Here is a 20,150-nt window from a genome sequence, read left to right as displayed (position 1 = left end):
ACGCTTCTGACTGTTGAGAACTCATTTTATTGCAATATCCATTCATTACAATGTCAACAGTAAATGAGTTCCAGGCCAGATAGCATGCCACGTAGCATAATGCCGCGGTGGGTCATTCAGACTTACTGACGTTAGACATGTCACTCTGCACCGCTAACTCAGAGGAGACGGAAAAGGTGGTTTTACAGGGGGATGTTTTTTCTGTCGGGATGGTGCATCCCCTCGCATCCCCCCTCCAGAATCGACCCCGGGGGTATTCCAGTGTGCATATCTGTGACACTCGAGGCAGCTGTTGTGTCTGTGTGCCCCAGAAGGGAGAGGTGAGGGCCAGGTTGGCCTGTCGGTCCGGACACAGGCACCGTAGATCCCTGAGGCCTGGTCCTCACATTGGACCCGCAAGGTCCTCGGAGCAATGCCCCTGGCCTTGGGTTGAGTTTCCTGTGAGTAGCACACACACACACACACACACACGTACATGCATACTTCCTGCAGGCTCCGAAGGCTCAATGCACCCACATTGTGATACCACCTCCAAACCTGATCGCCACGCTACAAGGAAAAGTCTGGAGGAGAACAAACTCCACCGCCCTCCCCTCTTTCTTTTCTCCTCCCCTCTCTTCTCATCACAAGGCTGAGACAAAGAGAGTGAGTGAGTGAGTGAGAGAGAGAGAGAAAGAGAGAGAGAGAGAGAGAGAGAGAGAGAGAGAGAGAGAGAGAGAGAGAGAGAGAGAGAGAGAGAGAGAGAGAGAGAGAGAGAGAGAGAGAGAGAGAGAGAGAGAGAGAGAGAGAGAGAGAGAGAGAGAGAGGGAGAGAGAGGGAGAGAGAGGGAGAGAGAAAAGGGGAAAGGTTGGGCACCCACAGCGCTTTGTGCTGATGCTCCACTCGGTTTGTCCTATCACAGCTGTCTGCTCTGATTAAGTGTGTGTGGGTTGCGGAGCCCTGAGGGACAGAAGCTCTTGCGGTGGTTAAAAGTGAGTGTTTTTGTTTTGTTTTGTTCTTTTCATTTTATCTGTGTTGATGCTGTAAATCGTCATTAATGTGCAGTGTGTATTGGTTGTTATTGTGTGTGTGTGTGTGTGTGTGTGGGGGGGGGGTTGTGTTGCTCTCAGTCAGCTGTTTTTCATGCAAAAATGGTTAATTCAGGGCATCCGGGTAGCATAGCGGTCTATTCCACTCCCTACCAACACAGGGATCGCCAGTTCGAATCCCCGTTTTACCTCCGGCTTGGTCGGGCGTCCCTACAGACACAAATGGCTGTGTCTGCTGGTGGGAAGCCGGATGTGGGTGTGTGTCCTGGTCACCGCACTAGCGCCTTCTCTGGTTGGTCTGGGCGCCTGTTCGGGGGAGGGGGAACTGGGGGGAATAGCGTGATCCTCCCACGCGCTACGTCCCCCTGGCTGAACTCCTCACTGTCAGGTGAAAAGAAGCAGCTGGCGACTCCTCAAGTATTGGAGGAGGCATGTGGTAGTCTGCAGGCCTCCCTGGCGGGGACGGCTCGGAAGAGTGGGGTAATTGGCTGGGTACAATTGGGGAGAAAAAAAAAAGGGGGGGGGTTAAATAAATAAATAAAAAGTGGTTAGTTGCCAACATGAGACGTATTGAAAAAGACGAGCCAGTCCTTCAGCTGATGGGTCTCCTACTTGATGTGAGAGTCCAATAGCTCTCCTCAGCTCACTTCCTGTCACTTCACAGGACTGGAAAATCCATTTAGGGCACTAATAGTAGCTTCACGGCAACCTTTCACACAAAATACATGAACATTTAGGCACGTGCACAGACATACATACACACACACAGAGAGCACATGCCCATTTAGAGTGCATGCACAGAATAATCAAATTAATTATCCAATTTTGTCCACATGAAAAGAGTGATCCTCCAGTGATTTCACCAGTTAAATCGATTTTGAAGCAGAACTTTAAAATAGGGAGGGAGGGGTGAGGAGGAGGGGGGCGTGAATCAGGGTAAGAGAGCTGCACCTTAGTTCTCTCTCCGTCCATATTGGCGTATTGGAGATAGTTTATTCACATGGCGACCACAGAGTGGTCACTCACAGGGGTAGAGCTATGCTATTAATCCCCCCCCCCATAATTTCTGTGAGGAAACTCACCTAGATAGGACACCCCCCCCCCCCCACACACACACACACTTATGGAGTGTCCTGTAGCCTTCTGTGGGCTGCAGGCGGGATGATGGTAGGCTATTATTCGCGGAGTGGTATGTGTGGAGAGCAAAGGGATGGGTAGAGTAGATGGTCAACGGGAGGAGATGGAAAGAGAGAGAAAGAAATAAAGTGATACCAAGAAGGGCTTATTTTGACTATGCTGTCTTGGAAAAAGATAGATAGTACAACAGGGCACAAATAGATATTTTTTTCCTGCAGCTGATTTATGACTGAGACCACATTGAAGTCTGAGGATTGTGTGTGTGTGTGTCTGTGTGTGTGTGTGTGTGTGTGTGTGTGTGTGTGTGTGTTTGTTGAAGTATTTGTCTGTGTTAGACCACACTGAAGCTCCTTGGTTACTGTTTACTGGGCTCCAGTGGGAAAACGGGTCGGCTTGTGACCAGGTTGAATATAAATATCTCTGTTTAGTCTTCCAGTTTGGTTGCCCTGGGAGAACCATCATGAACCGTGTTGCTCTGCACAACACAGGCAACACAATATCGCCCTCGGTAACGTCAGAAATCCCCCGCGAAACGTCGGCCCGCGTTGCCATGAGTGACAGTTGTGTTTCAGTGTGGTCTCTCGCACAGAGGGTTGTAACTGCATGGCGATACTCCATTCACCTGTAGTTGAAGCTGGTCTCAAAAGATCCCTTTTTTTCCCCCTTCCTCTCGCTGTGTCCTTTGACCTGTGAACTCTGGAGTCGGGGAGCCCCCACCCTCACCCGTCGGCTTACAGAGGTCAAGTTGCCTCTAATGTCTAATCCGGGGTCAGATCTACCCTGCCATTTGTGGCTGATAAAAGTACGCCGGGGTAGAATAATACTGACACGAGATCTGTGTTTAGAGGCAACCTCCATCTGCACGCTTGTTCTTCCCTCTCTTTTCTGGGAGAGAGATGCTCTCATTTCATGAATTTAAACTTTTCTCGCTGTGTGTGTGTTTGTGTGTGTGTGTGTGTGTGTGTGTGTGTGTGTGTGTGTGTGTGTGTGTGTGTGTGTACTTTTGTGCATGTATGTGTGTATAAAGGGTGATGCTTCTAAATCGGGTTCAGAGATAGATTCCTTCGCTCGCAGCATGGAGGATGTGAACGGCAGCAAGAAGGATTTATCAGCCTCCGCAGGTGAAATACACACACACACACACACACACACACACACACACACACACACACACACTAACTCTCAAACAGTTACATAAACACACACAAATCAAGACACGAGAGCACGCCGGGTGCATAGCTGAGTACTCTGCATGACTGCACTGCAAAAATGTAATTGTGCTGAAACATGGACGCACACCAGTCCCGCACGACTTCACAATCCTCATTATAAACACTTTGCAAAAGTTGCGTAATTAAAGGTGCGACTTATAATTCTCCTTCAAGTTGCTGTTGTTCAGCCAGGTTGAACAACGGCAACAAACCAGAGCGAGCAAGACAAATTCACATCAGATAAGATATTTGCGGACGTCTTCCATTGTTGAGATGGGCGCAGCAGATATTGTGCAGTGTAATCGCCGAACAGCTTTGCTGGAGCTACAAGTGCAAGCAAAGGCTTCAGGCGTGGTGCCAAACAACAACAAAACCGAATCTTGGGAGCCGGGGCTCTGTGAGCTGTTTACTTTGTTTCGGTCCCTGTTGGTGTATTTAAGAAATTTACATGGACGTGTTGCACATTTAACTGTCTCCCTGAACAGCCTTTTCCAGAGTGGCTGCACGTTGCGGTCCGGGCCCCGTGCTACAGCCCACATCCCGATATAGTGCAAGATGGCCATAAAGCTCCGAAAGTATACATGTCCACATCCCCCCACCTGTTTCTGTCTTCCGTCCTCCATAGTGGTCTCCTGCCATGCTGGGTGGGCACGTGTCTGTCTTTGTGAGGCATCAAACCACACGGCAGCCTCATCCGTAATTCCCCACTCATTCCCCTATCCCGTCTAATTACCGTTCCCACGGTATGGAATGGGACTGAAAAGCTCCGCGGATATGCTGCTCCCTGACGGTCTCCTCCTCGTGGACCGTGGAAAACTGCCTAGATCGCTGAAAGGGGCTCATTTACATCTTCTAGACGGGAGATGAAGGCTGAAAGATGGGGGAATTAGCATTATTAAAGTTGCATCCCCCCCAGCATGTCGTGTATTTGTGTTGCTGCTGAACATATTATTCTCGAACACACATCCCATAAGATTATGGCGCTGTTGAAATATTCATGTTGCTGAATAACAGTATGAGACATCCATTTTTCAAAAGTGCTGTGTTACTGAGAGGGCCTACCCCTTGCCCTTGCCTTGATCCTCTCCAGGGGCCTCCTCTTCCTCCATCGCTTGCTTTAAGAGGAGCCACACACATATCTGCTATTTCTGTCTTATCTTTCCACACCTTCGTTGCCCTCTCTCCTTAATCCTTCACACTTATTTGCCCTCCGTTTCTCTCCTCTGTTTTTTACATCAAACTCTGATCATGGTTAATCCTCTCTATCCCCCCTCATCTTCTTCGTTCTGGGATTCCCATTGAAATAACTTCTCTCTTGACCCCCACCCTGTTCACTAGTAGTGCCGATAAATGGACACGTGGACCTGAAGAGCAGCCTGACCCCTCCTCTGATCACCCACACGGCCGCCACCCCCATGCCCGTGCCTAAGCTACCTGTCGGAGGTGACCCCGTCCTGGGCTACGAGTCCCGAAGAGGCAGCAGTGTCTCCATCGACCCGGCCTGCCATGACAAGTCACCGGTTAGTATGCTGTTTAAAGCCCTGGCACCCTCCGTCAGCAACTTTGCACATGGCTTGTTGCTCCACTAGCAATAGCAGTGTGGAGACCTGTTAATACTTCATAAATATTACATTGCACATACCTCTTAGTACTGCAGTATGTGTGCATATGTGGATGTGATGGGTGGGTGTATGTGTGTTTGGGAGGGGGGGGTCCTCTCTAGATGTGATTCCTCACAGAAATTATAATTCACAGCTTGAGGATCAATGCTACTGAAAAATGTGAAAATGCCAAGGGCGTCCGGGTATCGTGGCTGTCTATTCTGTTGCCTACCAACACGGGGATGGCCTGTTCGAATCCCTGTGTTACCCCCGGCTTGGTCGGGCGTCCCTACAGACACTATTGGCCGTGTCTGCGGGTGGGAAGCCGGATGTGGGTATGTGTCCTGGTCACTGCACTAGTGCCTCCTCTGGTTGGTCGGGGCTCCTGTCCGGTGGGAATAGCGTGATCCTCCCACGCACTGTATTCCCCCACATGTATTGGAGGAGGCATGTGGTAGTCTGCAGCCCTCCATGGATTGTCAGAGGGGGTGGAGCAGCGACCGGGACCGCTCGGAAGAATGGGGTAATTGGCTGGGTAAAATTGGGGAGAAAAAGGGGTGAAAATCCCCTCCCCCCAAAAAATAATATATATATATATATATATATATATATATAGGTTTTGAATAGTGATTTTGCAGTATCTGTTGGTGAAGGTATATTACAAGGTTTTGTGTGCCGTATTTTCTTGGTATCCCCAGCATCTTCTCCTCTTCTTCTAAAACATCGCTGCCTGCCTTGTTCCTCTGCATCTAGCTCCCACTGTGAACAGGCTCTGCACCGTGTCACATTTCCCAGGAGACGGTTACCATTAAGATGCAATACTCCAAAAGTGTTCATGATTTGGATCTTCCTGGATTAACTCTTGCCTTTAAATACGATAGTAAAGGATATTTGTTTGTGCGGGAGTCCAAGTTTTTCCAAGTTTGAAAAGTTCAGTTCACTCAAACAGGGCTATCCAGAGCAATGAGAGTAACCCCAGTGCCCTTGTTTCCTCTATATGGAGGTAATAATGAATACTTTTTAGTTTCAGCTCGGTCATACACTAGAATAATATACACCTTGTCCGTGATTGCACAGATTTACTGACTGCACATTATACGACACAACTGCTGTCAAAATTGGAGGAAAAAAAAGTCGAGCGTCTGACATTAAAAAAAATGGCTAATCGTGATGAGAATAAGTGTACGAGAAGGTTATATTATAGAAAAATGTCTGAATTAATTTCTAAAATCACAGATTGGTTGACGTTTCTGGTTTATTGTGGCTGTTTCCTCTGAGAAGTGTTTTCAGGAATATAAAGTACATTTTGGTCGGGGGGTAAAACTGATGCTGCACCATCACTTCGGTGTGATTCAGTGGTTGAGGCCGGTACGTGTAATGGGAAAAAGCTCAAGACTTGTCAGGTGTACGTTAACAAACGTCCTACCAGCTGACTTGTATTGGCAGAGGAAATGAAATACAGCGAAAGAAAACGAAAGACTCGCAAACGAGCGGCAAAGGCTTGCTCCAGCGTGCTTGAAGGGCACTTTTTGTGTTTGAGTGGATAAATGCTTCGAATCCCTCTCGCTGTCTGGCTGATGGATGGAGGTCGTGATGGCAGTTGATGATTAATGTGGCGTACCAGTCAGATAGTCAGCGGTGTCCACACTCCTCTCTCTGACGGCCATGTCACTCTCTATTTCACAAACTGATGATCTGAATAAAAACCTGAGAGAATTATCCCTTATCTCTACATCTGTTCCTGTCTGTCAAACATCTCTTTTTTCCCTCCCTCTCTCACTTTTTTTTTTGCTCTTTTTCCCCAGACAAGTGCCCGCAGCGCTTCCCCTTACGCCCCGTGGACTTCCGGCAGTGGCCGGACCAGCCGCCGGTCCAGCTGGAACAGCCTGGGCCGTGTCCCCTCCGTCAAACGCCAGAAGCACCAGTCTGGAGAGCGGCGCTCGCTCCTCTCTGGGGAAGGTGACTCCAGCTCTGAGGAAGGCGAGGGTGGCGGGGAAGGGCTAATGGACGGGGACGACGCCTCCCTGGCCAGGACGGACTCCATGTCGCAGTCCCACTCGGGTCCCAGACACCGGAGAATGGAGTCCGTGGACACGCGGAGCTCCATGGACCTGCCCCCTGACACGCTGTTGCAGGTACACGTTGTACAGCGTTTGCTGATCTAACACTCGACCGAGGGAAAAACAAATCAATCAATCAATTAAAGTAGAATGTGCCACGCGGGAGAGTCAGAAAGTTGGACTTGTATGAAATGGGTACATTTTTATGCACGCTTAACTCTTATTTCTCCGGCCTATGTATCAGATAAAGGGGATATTTTGGTTTGAGTGTTTAGACGCTCACCTTCATCACCAGAACATTGGTTTGCATCCATCTATTTGACCGTCAAACTATCAAACTCACAGTATGGTGATGTGATGTAATAACATTAAGTCCGTCTTTATGGAAACTGTGTGTATGGTTTGTCAGATTATTTTTTCTTACACTTACAGAATACTGCTGCATGATACGAGCTTATTCCAGTCTTGACTGAGAGAGAAAAGTACTAACACAGGACACAGTACAAGAGTAATGTTGTGTTTTCTCTGAGCAAATACACCACTTCTATGTCAGGGGCAACTCCCTTTAAAACCTTTTTTGACACATGCACATTAAAAAAAAGACACTAAATCAGACTATGATATGTACTTGGTCAAATGAATCCAAAGACAGACCCAATAACTTGTGAAGCCACATGGTAGGATATGCATATTATTTACTGTAGGTTCATATATTTTGCTTAGCCCTCAATAATCCAGGTAAGGAAATCACAGAGAGGTGAATCAGTTCATCTGGACACAACGTTTATTGACAGACACATCTCATCACTCATCTAAGTGACCTCTTCAGTCTCAGATGACTGCAGATAACGACCGAAACTAGCAATCTGTTTCATATGCAAATGCCGTGACATTAACTAGAGTTACAGTGGCCATGTGTACTAGTCACAGAGGATTGGGGAATAGTTGCAATCACAGCATTGTAAGATGGTGACAGATGTACTCTTAGCCCTCTCGCCCCCCGCAGTTCAGGGATAGTGGGTCCCGCTTAGTGGCCACAGGCCTGTAGGTGGGTGTAGACTGCGGAGTCCTGGCCTAATGAGGTAGCTCTTCTGTGTTGTGCCATCTTCTTGGCCAGCGTCTGTTTAGTTTCCCCGACGTACAAGTCATGCCAATCCTCCTGGCACACAGCGTACACGATATTGCTCTGTTTGTGCCGGGGGATCCAATCCTTGGGGTGGACCAATTTCTGGCGCAGCGTGTTTTGGGGTTTGAAAGCAACTGAGACGCGGTGTTTGGAAAATAGTTGCCTCAGCTGTTTCAACTCTCCTGCTTCATACATAATCACCGCTGGTTTACGCTTACACAGCTGTTGTCCTCCTCTCTTCAGTCAGCTGGTGCATGGTTTGGGCGTCTTCATAGTTTTGACAAACACCCAGTTAGGATAACCCCACTTAACCAGGGCCTGTTTAATGTGGGATTTCTCCCCTTCCCCAGTCACTGCGCCATCTACAGGCCAGTGGCCACTCTTTCAGGGATGAGGTTGTGCATGTCCTTGATAGAGATGAATGCTGGTTTGAAAGGGGAGTCAGAGGCCATCTGTGTGAAGAGGGAACAACCATCCCTGAATTGGGGCGGGGGCAAGAGTACATCTGTCCTCATCTTACAATGCTGTGATTGCAGCTACTCCCAATCCTCTGTGAACAGCACACATGGCCGTTGTAACTCTAGTTAATGTCACGGTAATTTGCATATGATCCAATCGTTGTTTTTCGTCGTTATGCCACTTTGTTGTTTATAAGGGTGGGGGTTCCTGCAGTCAGCTGACACTGAAGAGGTCACTTAGATGAATGATGAAACGTTTCTCTCAATAAACGTTGTGTCCAGATGAACTGATTCAACTTTTTGGGGATATATTTTGGTTAATTCAGCTTCATAAGGAAAGATGCATGTAAACATAATCGCTCTTTATCCCTTTCTCTGTTTCACTGCTGTTTCATCTCTCCATTTAGGTCCCCTACCTGTACCGCTCAGCCAGCATGCACAGCTCCAGGCCCCCCTCGCTAGGCTACCTGCGGCCCCCGGGGCACGTCGACTGTAACGGCAAGGGCTCCCCGTCAGCACTGGGCCCCACACAGCTGTCTCTGGAAGACAACACCGAGGAAGACAACGCAGAGGAGGAAGCCAACCTGGTCAGTCTGAGTGTGTGTGTGTGTGTGTGTGTGTGTGAGCGAGAGAAAAAACAAGCAGCCCTGTATCAGACAGCATCAAATCAAACAAAGCAGGGGTATACAATAATAAGTTAATACAACAGATGGGTATGAAATCATCATCCCAGCAAAACCCAGTGTGGGTGTAGCCATCAAAGTCTGGATCAGACTGAATATGCTAATTGAAAAGGTGCGTTTTTGAAGGAGGAAAGCGAGTCAATATTGTGAATGTCTTGTGGGAAGGAAGCCGTCAGCAGAACGGCTGAAGGCCTCCAGACCTCCTGGTAGTCCAGTGGGCAGATGGTGTAGTGAGTTCGATGGCAGAAGAGGATGTGAGCGTACGGGAAGCTGTGTATATTATGGAGGCGTTCGGAAAGCTACGAAGGAGCCAGGTTATGGAGGCCCTTAGAGGTGAGGAGCAGGGCCTCGAAGGCGATACGGTATGTAACAGGGAGCCAGTGACGTTGCTGAAGAGCAGGAGTGATACTATGTACGGAAGGAGTTCTGGTAATAATACGGGCGGCTGGATTCTGGACCAGTTGAAGTTTATGAAGACACTTGAGGGGGAGACCAGAGAGGATAGAATTGCAGTGTTCAATACGGGATGTAATCATGGGCCGTGTGTCTTCATTTCTCTGCGCTCCCTGAGGGTAGGGCATCTTCTGGGCAAGTTTTTTTGGGCACACTATTTTGCTGAACGTGGAGGTTTATGTGCGTGAATAATAAAAGTGTGTTTGAATTAAACTCTCTATCTCTTGCCCTCTGCAGAGTCGTTTTGCTAGATTATTTCGCTGGCTGGAGAAGAAACAACCAGAGTGGTGCCGACAGAGGGATACCTGGTCCCTCTATCTCTTCCCTCCCGAGTCTAGGTAGGCCTAATATCCGCCCCACCTCCATCCACACACCTCCATCTCTCTCAGCGTCCCTCTGCCCTCCCCTGGGTTCGGCTTCTTTGGGAAGTTACCGTCACGTTCCCGCTGTTTCACAGGTGAGTACACAGGCGGAGAAGGAGAGAGAGGGGTGGAGTTGACGGGCGAGGCTTCCCCCAGGGTATGTTAATGTGGTGTCAGAGACATTACGCAGAAACTCGCCGGGCCCATCAATCTCCCTCCCTCCCCGTCTCTCTCTCTTTCGTTACTCCTCCTCTCCGCAGCTTTGATCTGTGTCTCTCTGCTGAGGGGATGAGAAGACACATGCTGGCTACTGCCACTGAGCCCACACACCCGTGCTCTGATAACACACACACACACACACACTCACTCACTCACACACACACACACACACACACACACACACACACACACACACACACACACACACACTACTGTGAAACATTTCTTTTTTTTTTTTTGGATCCTCCCAATTGTACCCAGCCAATTACCCCACTCTTCCGTGCCACCCGGTCGCTGCTCCACCCCCCCCGGCCGATCTGGGGAGGGCTGCACACTACCACATGCCCCCTCCGATACATGTGGAGTCGCCAGCTGCTTCTTTTCACCTGACAGTATGGAGTTTTGCCAGGGGGACGTAGCGCGTGGGAGGATCACGCTATTCCCCCCAGTTCCCCCTCCCCGCCTGAACAGGCGCCCCGACCAACCAGAGGAGGCGCTAGTGCAGTGACCAGGACACATACCCACATCCGGCTTCCCACCTGCAGACTCAGCCAATTGTGTCTGTAGGGATGCCCGACCAAGCCGGAGGTAACACGGGGATTCGAACCAGGGGATCCCTGTGTTGGTAGGCAACGGAATAGACCGCCGTGCTACCCAGACGCTCTACTGTGAACCATTTCTATTGTTTGTCTCTCCTTTCTCGCCTTTTCCCTCTGTGTTGGTCTTCTCTGTTGATAATGGGAACACGATATGATTGTCCAAGCTGGAAAACGCTGTAAGAAGTAAACCTCTCTCTAGTTTTTAACTGTTAGTGTATAAAGGGAACTGATGGCACCTGGCTCAAATCGTGCCTCTAGCCAGCTCCCAGTCACAGCGGGCTGCAGGCTTTGGCCGGCTCTGAAAGTGACACCGAGGACACAGGCTCTGTGTGGAGTTCATTCTGGCTCTGAACCGGTACAGATACCCGACCGGGCTGATGATAACATCAAGAGACAGTGGCGCTGTGGGAGGCTGGATTTCAGCCTCCCACACGGACCTGAATTTACCTCGCCCCATCCTTGTGCTCGCTGCTGTTGCTGATTACACCGGGGACGTTTCTAATGAGTTGGCCGGCAGCGTCCTCGTACACTCATTTTCTCGTAGATCGGCTGTGTTTGGCACAGGAAGCGAGCGGGGACGAGGGCCGCTCTGGGTTCCTCCGGGGCGTCGCCGTGAGTCCCCTGAATGAGGAGGAACTTCAGTATTTTGCATTTGTACTGAAGCCTCTATCAGTCCTCATTAAAATGTGTATGCATATGCAGATTGACAAGACCGTACCGGATCGGTCAAGAGGTGAAAAAATATCATACTTAAATTATACTTTTTAAAGGATGTACTAAGTACACTTTCATGTTCTTTGTGCTTTTTTGTCACCTTCAAGTATACTGACATGTACTCAACTACTCCTTGAGTACAACTTCAGTTGTTAATGACGTCTATTTCAAAGTACGCTTTTTAAAAGTACATTTTAAGAATACTTTAAATCAAGCACAAAAAGTAAAAGTATACTTAACTTTAGTATACATAGATTATAGCCATTTGAAGAGTTAAAAAGAAAGTTAATTCAGGCCGAGTGTGTCAGCTGTCATGCTGAAGTACCTTGACATCGGAGAGCTGGAAAGGTCAGTCAATTTCATGCGAAGGGGAAGTCTGTAAAGGTTGTCAACTCTTTATATGCATGTGTCAATACAATGTCAAAGCCATCAGTCTTTAATGGGGGTATGGGAGGAGCTGGTGTGTTCGTGTGGGTGTGTGCGTGCGTGCATGTGAGAGAGAGAGCCTGTGTAGGTATATGCATGTTCAGGACTTGCATGTGTTTTTGTGCGAGTCTTAAACCTGACATTAAAGTTCCCGGCCCTTCCAGCCGTGAGATGGGAGCTGGCGTGGCCTCCGCGTGCCTGCGTGGCATGTGTCCTCCATCCTCCTGTGGAAAGTACACACATGGCACATGAATTCTTAAGCATCAAAGATGTTGCGTGCAGATAAAAAAGGAAGAATTAGTACTGTATACTGATGTGTGCAGTCCGATCACACACACACACACACACACACACACACACACACACACACACACACACACACACACACGCCTACACACTCATAGCGTGTTTACACAATAGCACATGGCCAAGTGAAGCAAAGAAAAAAAGAAAAATATGCAGATTCGAGGCATACAATATTGCCCCCCTCTGTACCCTTACACAGATATGAGTCGTCAGAGCGAATTTGACGCGTGATTTAATTCCTTCCAGTAGCATATATCACAGCCCCTTGCTCCGAGCCGCTCCATTCTTCCTAGCTGAAGGCCCTGCAGAACCTTTTCATGTCTGGTAATGGAAGTCAGGCATAATTAATGGCCCCTGATTCTACACTGGCTCATTACAGAGTTACTGTATGTGAGACAAGCTGTCTTCAGCTGAAGAGTGTGTTGTGCTGCTCATGAGGTGTGTGCAGTATGGTCACAGTAAATGTCCCGGTCATAAGTCCTGTGTACTGTTGGTGTTGACGGTTGTTTTTACGAGGGTCGAGACACTTGTAGTGTGTCGGTTTCTAACATGGCCGATAGGTCAAAAAAGGACTTTGTGTTTGTGATAAAGAATGCCATTTCAGAATGACATTCACACGGGGGCATCCAGGTGGCATGGCGGTCTATTCCATTGCCTACCAGCAAGGGGATCGCCAGTTCGAATCCCTGTGTTACCTCTGGCTTGGTCGGGCGTCCCTGCAGACACAATTGGCCGTGTCTGCGGGTGGGAAGCCGGATGTGGGTATGTGTCCTGGTCGCTGCACTAGCGCCTCCTCTAGTCAGTCAGGGCGCATGTTTTTTGGGGGGGGGGACTGGGAGGAATAACGTGATTCTCCCATGCGGTGAAACTCCTCACTGTCAGGTGAAAAGAAGCTGCTGGCGACTCCACATGTATGGGAGGAGGCATGTGGTAGTCTGCAGCCCTCCCCAGATCGGCAGAGGGGTTGGAGCAGCGACCGGGCCAGCTCGGAAAAATAGGGTAATTGGCTGGATACAATTGGGGCGAAAAAGGGGGAGAAAAGCCCCCCCCAAAAAAGAGTGACATTCACACAATGGATTCCTTTATGAATGAAAATACACAGTAATGAAAACACACATGGATAAAAAACATGTGTTGAAATACTGTCACAGCTGCCTGGTGATCTCTGAAGTGGTCACACATTATAATTTCTCCCTCTGGCTGCTGTTGTTTGACAGGTTTCGGATCGTGTGCAATAAAATCATCACACATAAGATGTTTGACCACGTGGTGTTGGTCATCATCTTCCTCAACTGCATCACCATTGCCATGGAGAGACCTCGCATTGATCCCAACAGCGCTGTGAGTATCAAAGCAAGGGCTTAAGCATCTAAACACACACACACACACACACACACACACACACACACACACACACACACACACACACACACACACAACTCTTTAACCATTGCTCATCACTGAAAGTTGAATCAGGTCATCTGGACACAATGTGTATTGAGAGACACGTTTCATCATCATCTAAGTGACCTCTTCAGGCTCAGCTGACTGCAGGTGTGCCCACCCTTATAAACAATACAGTGGCACATTGACCTAAACCAACGACCAGTTTCATATGCAAATATGGGCGTGTCCATTAACTAGAGTTACAGCGGCCATGTGTACCATTCACAGAGGATTTGGGAATGTTTGCAATCACAGTATTGTAAGATGGCAACAGAGGTACTCTTAGCCCCCCCCCCCCCCCCGGTTCAGGGATGGCTGTTCCCTCTTCACATAGATGGCCTCCCGTTCAAACCAGCGCTCCTCCCTATCAGGGATGTGCACATTCTCATCTAGAAAGGGTGCCACTGGCCTATAGATGGTCTAGACTGCGGAGTCCTGGCCTGCCATGTTAGCTCTCCTGTGTTGTGCCATCCTCTTGACCAGCATCTGTTTGGTTTCCCTGATGTGCAAGTCACAGCAATCCTCCTGGCACTTAACAACGTACACTACTGCTCTGTTTGTGCCGGGGGACCCGATCCTTTGGGTGGACCAACTTCTAGCACAGCGTGTTTTGGGGTTTGAAAGCAACTGAGACGCGGTGTTTGGAAAATAGGCGTCTCAGCTGTTCCGACACTCCTGCCACATACGGAATCACCACTGGTTTACACTCAGACAGCTGTTGTCCTCCTCCTCCTCTCTCTGATCACGTGGTGCACTGTTTGGGTGTCTCCCTGACTTTGACAAACATGCAGATGCCATCGAAATGCCATTGAAACTCTAGTTAATCATCACGGCAATTTGCATATGAAGCCGATGGTCGGTGTGGGTTGTTGTGCCACTGTATTGTTTATAAGGGTGGGGACACCTGCAGTCAGCGGAGACTGAAGACGTCCCTTAGATGAGCGAAGACACGTGTCTCTCAATAAACATTGTGTCCAGATTTTTGTGATTGTCTTACCTGGATTACTGAGCATGCATAAAAATAAATAAATAAATAAACAAATACCCGTTGCTCGGTTTCTCAAGTCACATACAAAGTGTGTGTGTCTTGTGTGTCTGTAGCCTTGTGGTGCAGTACCCTCTGCTGACAGGCAAAAATGCAAAGAGAAGGACTGCTAGAGACGTACATACACGTGTATATAGACACACGTGTGCACACACAGATCGACACAGTGGAGACACACACACATATGCACGCACACACACACACACACACACACAAACACACACTGATACTGATACATACCCAACGTGCATCAGACGCCATGCCAAAGAAATTTCTGTGCTTGCTCGTGCAGAAATGGAAGACAGGAAGACTGTTTACCTTGCTATAATTGTGCACTCCAGCTATGGCAGCTCACATACACACACACACACACACACACACACACACACACACACACACACACACACACACACACACACACACACACCACACGTGTATTGTGGAAGTGCAAACTTGTTCCTCTTAGGGCGGTGGAGGAGCTCATTGTGTAAGCAGAGAATCTTTACGGTTTGGTTGTGAGCCAGTGGCTTGGGCTAATGTGCGCTCGACGTGGTGTACTACACGACTGCATCATCAGCAACATCCACTCTTTGGCTGATGCACCAGCCCCCTTCAGGTCTAGAGGGGTGCTGGCTGGCTGTGAGCCTTACTGCAAGACTCGAAAACCTACACACACACACACACACACACACACACACACACACACACACACACACACACACACACACACACACACACACACACACACACACACCAGAATCCAGCAGCAGCGGTGGCAGTGGAAGCAGCTGTTTAACACCGCTTGGCCTTGCCATGCATAAACACACTAATTATCACTCTTGGACTTCTTTTCTCACCGGTTCGAGACTGTTCCCATGGACGGGCCTAATTGCAGTCCGGTCTCGCCAGAATGTTCAGTTCTGCTTACTTTGAGACTTAAACACGGAGGAGGCCTTGCCGCTTTAATTCATTCGATTATCTGTGGGCCGGGGTGCGTGGCTCATGTCCAGGAAAGCTGTTTAACAAACGGAGACTGCCCTAAAGGGCGCTCGCCCTCATCAGGGCAGTAGGACGCCACGCGACACATACACGTGGACCAGACATTTCTTTTTTTCTCCCCAATTTTACCCGGCCAACTACCCCACTCTTCTGAGCCATCCCGGTCGCTGCTCCACCCCTCTGCCAATCCGGGGAGGGCTGCAGACTACCACATGCCTCCTCCCATACATGTGGAGTTGCCAGCCACTTCTTTTCACCTGACAGTGAGGGGTTTCACCAGGGGGACGTAATGCGTGAAAGGATCACGCTATTCCTCCCAGTTCCCCCTCCCTCCCCCCCGAATAGGCACTCTGACTGACCAGAGGAGGCGCTAGTGCCGCGACCAGGACACGTACTATATAAATACAATCCATCCATCCATTACCCACATCCGGCTTCCCATCCGCAGACACGGCCAATTGTGTCTGAAGGGACGCCCGACTCAAGCCAGAGGTAACACGGGGATTCAAACCAGTGATCCCTGTGTTGGTAGGCAATGGAATAGACCGCTAAACTACCCGGACGCCCCAGACATTTCTTTTTCTCCTCGCTCATACACACACACATATAGGCATGTGTACATTATATACTTTCAGATAAAACAAAAAGTGGTAACAATGGCTGCGCCACAAAAGCCACACTAAAGTCGTAATCGGATGACAACTTTTTAAGATGCACATGTATTTGTTGCTTCTCTTTTCAGGCGGTAATGTCCAGCCTACACCCCGCGGTCATACTGAAATTAGATGGGAATATAAGATGCAGCGAGCGGCACAAAGGCAGAGGCCGAGCAGTCATTACAGCCATCTACAAACCCCGGTGCCTGCTTCCCCTGACCTCATTTGCCTGCTCATAGCAGGACTCGATTGTTTTCCTTATCTTTTGTGTAGTTTCGAATTAATGAGGCACAATGTGAAACGCCGTCCACTCGCCGAAGCTGTTTTGACAGCGCAGACCAGCCAAACATGTACGATCCGGTGTCACAATTGCGTGCAGAGAGCCGCTGTTTTGTAATGCCCGATGCAGCAGGTATTTTTGTAACGCTTGACCTCTGCTATCATGGAGCGAAGCAAGACCAAGGCATTGTGGGAAATTTTTTTTTCATATTTGTTCACTGTTATAGAGATGAAATAGCTCAGTCATGACATTTTGGAGCGGAATGTGGGGCAAATAATTGGTTTATTGTCCTGGAAGTGATGTCACACAGTGCATTTGGCCTTGGCTTTCATTTCATTCCTGTTTTGGTTGTGGTACTGCAGGTTGCCTGGATACTTCCTGCCTCTGGCTCAGCGCAGATGATTGAGGATGATTGTCCCACCTATTATAATTTATTATTCCTAATTGGGCTTGGGGCCGATACATCACTGTCTAGTGCTCTATATTGAATTATATCAACCTCAACTTCAGAGATTATAATCAGTCTAAACTCTGAGCATTCATGTCATCTTCTCCGGAGAATGTTAAGAAAAGAGGGGGCGCTACGAGCTAACCCACTCATCTGGAAAAGACTAGGCCCCGATCAGACCTCACAAACAACAGACGTGCGGTGTGGGTTGGCATGTTTTCCCATTTGGAGAGGTAATGGAGTGCCAGTGAAATCATTGTTTAATCATTCATGGAGGGGTAGTGTTGCTTTCCTCCGCTGGCAGCTCCAAATCTGGGCTGCAAGAGACATACTGTGCAGCAGACTGCAACAGACTGGGACTGGGACACAATTGTGTACAATTGTGTCCGTCTTGAACGTTTAATGTACTACACCATGTTGTACAATGGGAAAAAGGTGAGATCTTGCTACATCCCCCTTGTCAGATTATGATAATAATAATAGTCATTACATTTATATAGCGCTTTTCTACACAGCCAAAGCACTTCACATTGAAGGGGGTAACTCGCTTTGTAGCACCAGCCTGGGTGATGCACGGCAACCATTTTGCACCAGAACGCTCACCACACATCAGCTCGAGGTGGAGAGGGAGGAACCATTAGGCCAGTTACATGTGTGTGTGTGGGGGGGTGATTAGGTGGCCAGATGGAGAGAGCCAGGTTGGGAATTTTGCCAGGATGCTGGGGAACCCCCTACTCTTTGTGATAAGTGCCATGGGATCTTTAATGACCACAGTGAGTGCTGTAGGACGGCATCTCCTACAGCACAGTGTCCCCGTCACTGCGCTGGGGCTCTGGGATTTTGTTGATATTTGTTGTTTTTATTAGGACCAACACCACTTCCGGCCGCAACTCCTTTTCCCAGGAGGTCTCCCATCCAAGTACTAGCCAAGTCCACACCTGCTTAGCCTCCGTCATTTGGCAGAGCCAGGGTACATGTTGTTATGGCTGCCGGCAATATTATTAGAGTGTGCGAGTTGCAGTGAGACAGCTGTCATGTTGTGAGTTGGGTTGAATGACAAGGCGGCCTGCGTCAGCCGACAGCAGGCCAATCGTGCTCTATGATGCTTTTTGCCTGACGTAAACAAAAAAAAAAGAGAGGTTAGGGGGAGGATTTGGACCCGTTCTGTTTATGCTCCGTACACAGCTGGCACACCAGGACGTCATCCTTTGCCTCTGTTCGTCATTCACCAGATTGATGTCACGACCGTGATTTTTATCGTCGCTAAGCCTTCCACATGACACAGCCATGGAATAGATTTAACAGAGTCTGAGGTTCTGTGGATTGGATCTGTCGGCTGTCCTTAGCCCTGCCACGCTGAATGACAGCCATCATTCACAACAGACAACTCTGGCCACATCTGGAACGGCCCAACGATGCCCTAAACTGCACAGTTCGTGGAGGGCCTGAATTCAGCTTGTTAGTTCTCGCTGGGTATGCCGCCACCTGATTGGTGAGATTTACTCCTTGAACGACAGGTGAATGTAATTTACTACCTGCCAGAATAGAAGATCAGCAGTACTGGAGGTACCCGAGGACCCGATCGGAAACCGCCGCTCTGCTGTGAGTGTTTAGTATTAGCTTTTTCGTGATGCTGACGTCTACCTAAGTACAGCTTAGTTTAAGTCATGACCTCATTTCACGACATTAAGATCAGAATTATTCAAAAGCAGGCGTAGCTGTAGTGAGGTTGGCGGTGCTCTCGGATGAGGCGAGGCTGCTGTAATGCGGTTGCTGAGCTGTAGTCAGGGATACGGAGATTTTGCACCTCTGTGCTGTTTGTCAGCTGGTATGAGGACACCGCCACGGGAGCTGTGGATGAGGACTAGATGGGTGCAGGGGGAGGTAGGTGGTTTATCATTTCAAAAATGGATCGCTCTGTGCTGTGTCTTGTTATCTCAGCCCCCCCCCCCTTTTTCTCCCCAATTGTATCCGGCCAATTACCCCACTCTTCCGAGCCGTCCCGGTCAATGCTGCACCCCCTCTGCCCATCCGGGGAGGGCTGCAGACTATCACATGCCTCCTCCGATACATGTGGAGTCGCCAGCCGCTTCTTTCCACCTGACAGTGGCGAGTTTCACCGGGGGGACATAGCACATGGGGGGGATCACGCTATTCACCCCCCCCCCCCCGAACAGGCACCCCGACTGACCAGAGGAGGCGCTAGTGCAGCAACCAGGACACATACCCACATCCGGCTTACCATCCGCAGACACGGCCAATTGTGTCTGTAGGGGCACCCAACCAAGCCGGAGGTAACATGGGGATTTGACCCGGCGATCCCTGCGTTGGTAGGCAACAGAAGAGAGTGCTACACTACCCGGATGCGCCAATGTGAACCTCAGCTCCTTTCAATCCTGATATCAAAACACACCAGTGGCAGTAAACAATTCCAGACTGAATAAAAAAAGAGTTTACTTTTTCTCTCTGCCCCCCTCCTTCCTCTCACCCCCCCCCATTCCATATGCATGCTTGTTGTTCGTTTATAATGAATGAAATGAGAATTCTTTCGCGGTGGATAGGAATGGCCGCTGTCAACCCAGGAATTTATGAAGCCCTTAAAGGAGCACTTCCAGTGATGTCATCGACTCACATTCCCAGAGACCTCAGGGATAAGTCATACACTGCCGTGTGTGTGTGTGTGTGTGTGTGTGTGTGTGTGTGTGTGTGTGTGTGTGTGTGTGTAGTGGTAGCATGAGACCGTGGGAAAGGCACCTACTGTACAGTGCACACGCATACAATTAGGCGCACAAAGATGCACACAAACACACACAAATACATGGACATGGTCTTTTCTCCCACACACAGGGGATGTAGGGTAAATAAACAGTCAGCAAGAAGATTGTGTTCCTGT

General features: G+C 49.0%; 1 protein-coding gene across 1 annotated transcript in view; it reads left to right on the top strand.

Moving 5' to 3' along the window:
* cacna1g (calcium channel, voltage-dependent, T type, alpha 1G subunit) overlaps positions 1 to 20,150 on the top strand; it is a 181,439-nt gene that overhangs the window by 94,476 nt on the left and 66,813 nt on the right. Inside the window, exons 18-23 of the mRNA XM_056297388.1 lie at positions 3,193 to 3,286; positions 4,715 to 4,902; positions 6,810 to 7,112; positions 9,029 to 9,208; positions 9,995 to 10,095; positions 13,601 to 13,724. Of these exons, the coding sequence (XP_056153363.1) occupies positions 3,193 to 3,286; positions 4,715 to 4,902; positions 6,810 to 7,112; positions 9,029 to 9,208; positions 9,995 to 10,095; positions 13,601 to 13,724 (990 nt within the window). The remainder of the gene's footprint in view (positions 1 to 3,192; positions 3,287 to 4,714; positions 4,903 to 6,809; positions 7,113 to 9,028; positions 9,209 to 9,994; positions 10,096 to 13,600; positions 13,725 to 20,150) is intronic.

Source organism: Lampris incognitus, chromosome 17 (genome assembly GCF_029633865.1).
Source record: "Lampris incognitus isolate fLamInc1 chromosome 17, fLamInc1.hap2, whole genome shotgun sequence".
Classification (NCBI taxonomy): domain Eukaryota; kingdom Metazoa; phylum Chordata; class Actinopteri; order Lampriformes; family Lampridae; genus Lampris; species Lampris incognitus.
Note: the sequence above shows the minus strand (reverse complement) of the source record. Positions and strands in the feature narration are given on the sequence as shown.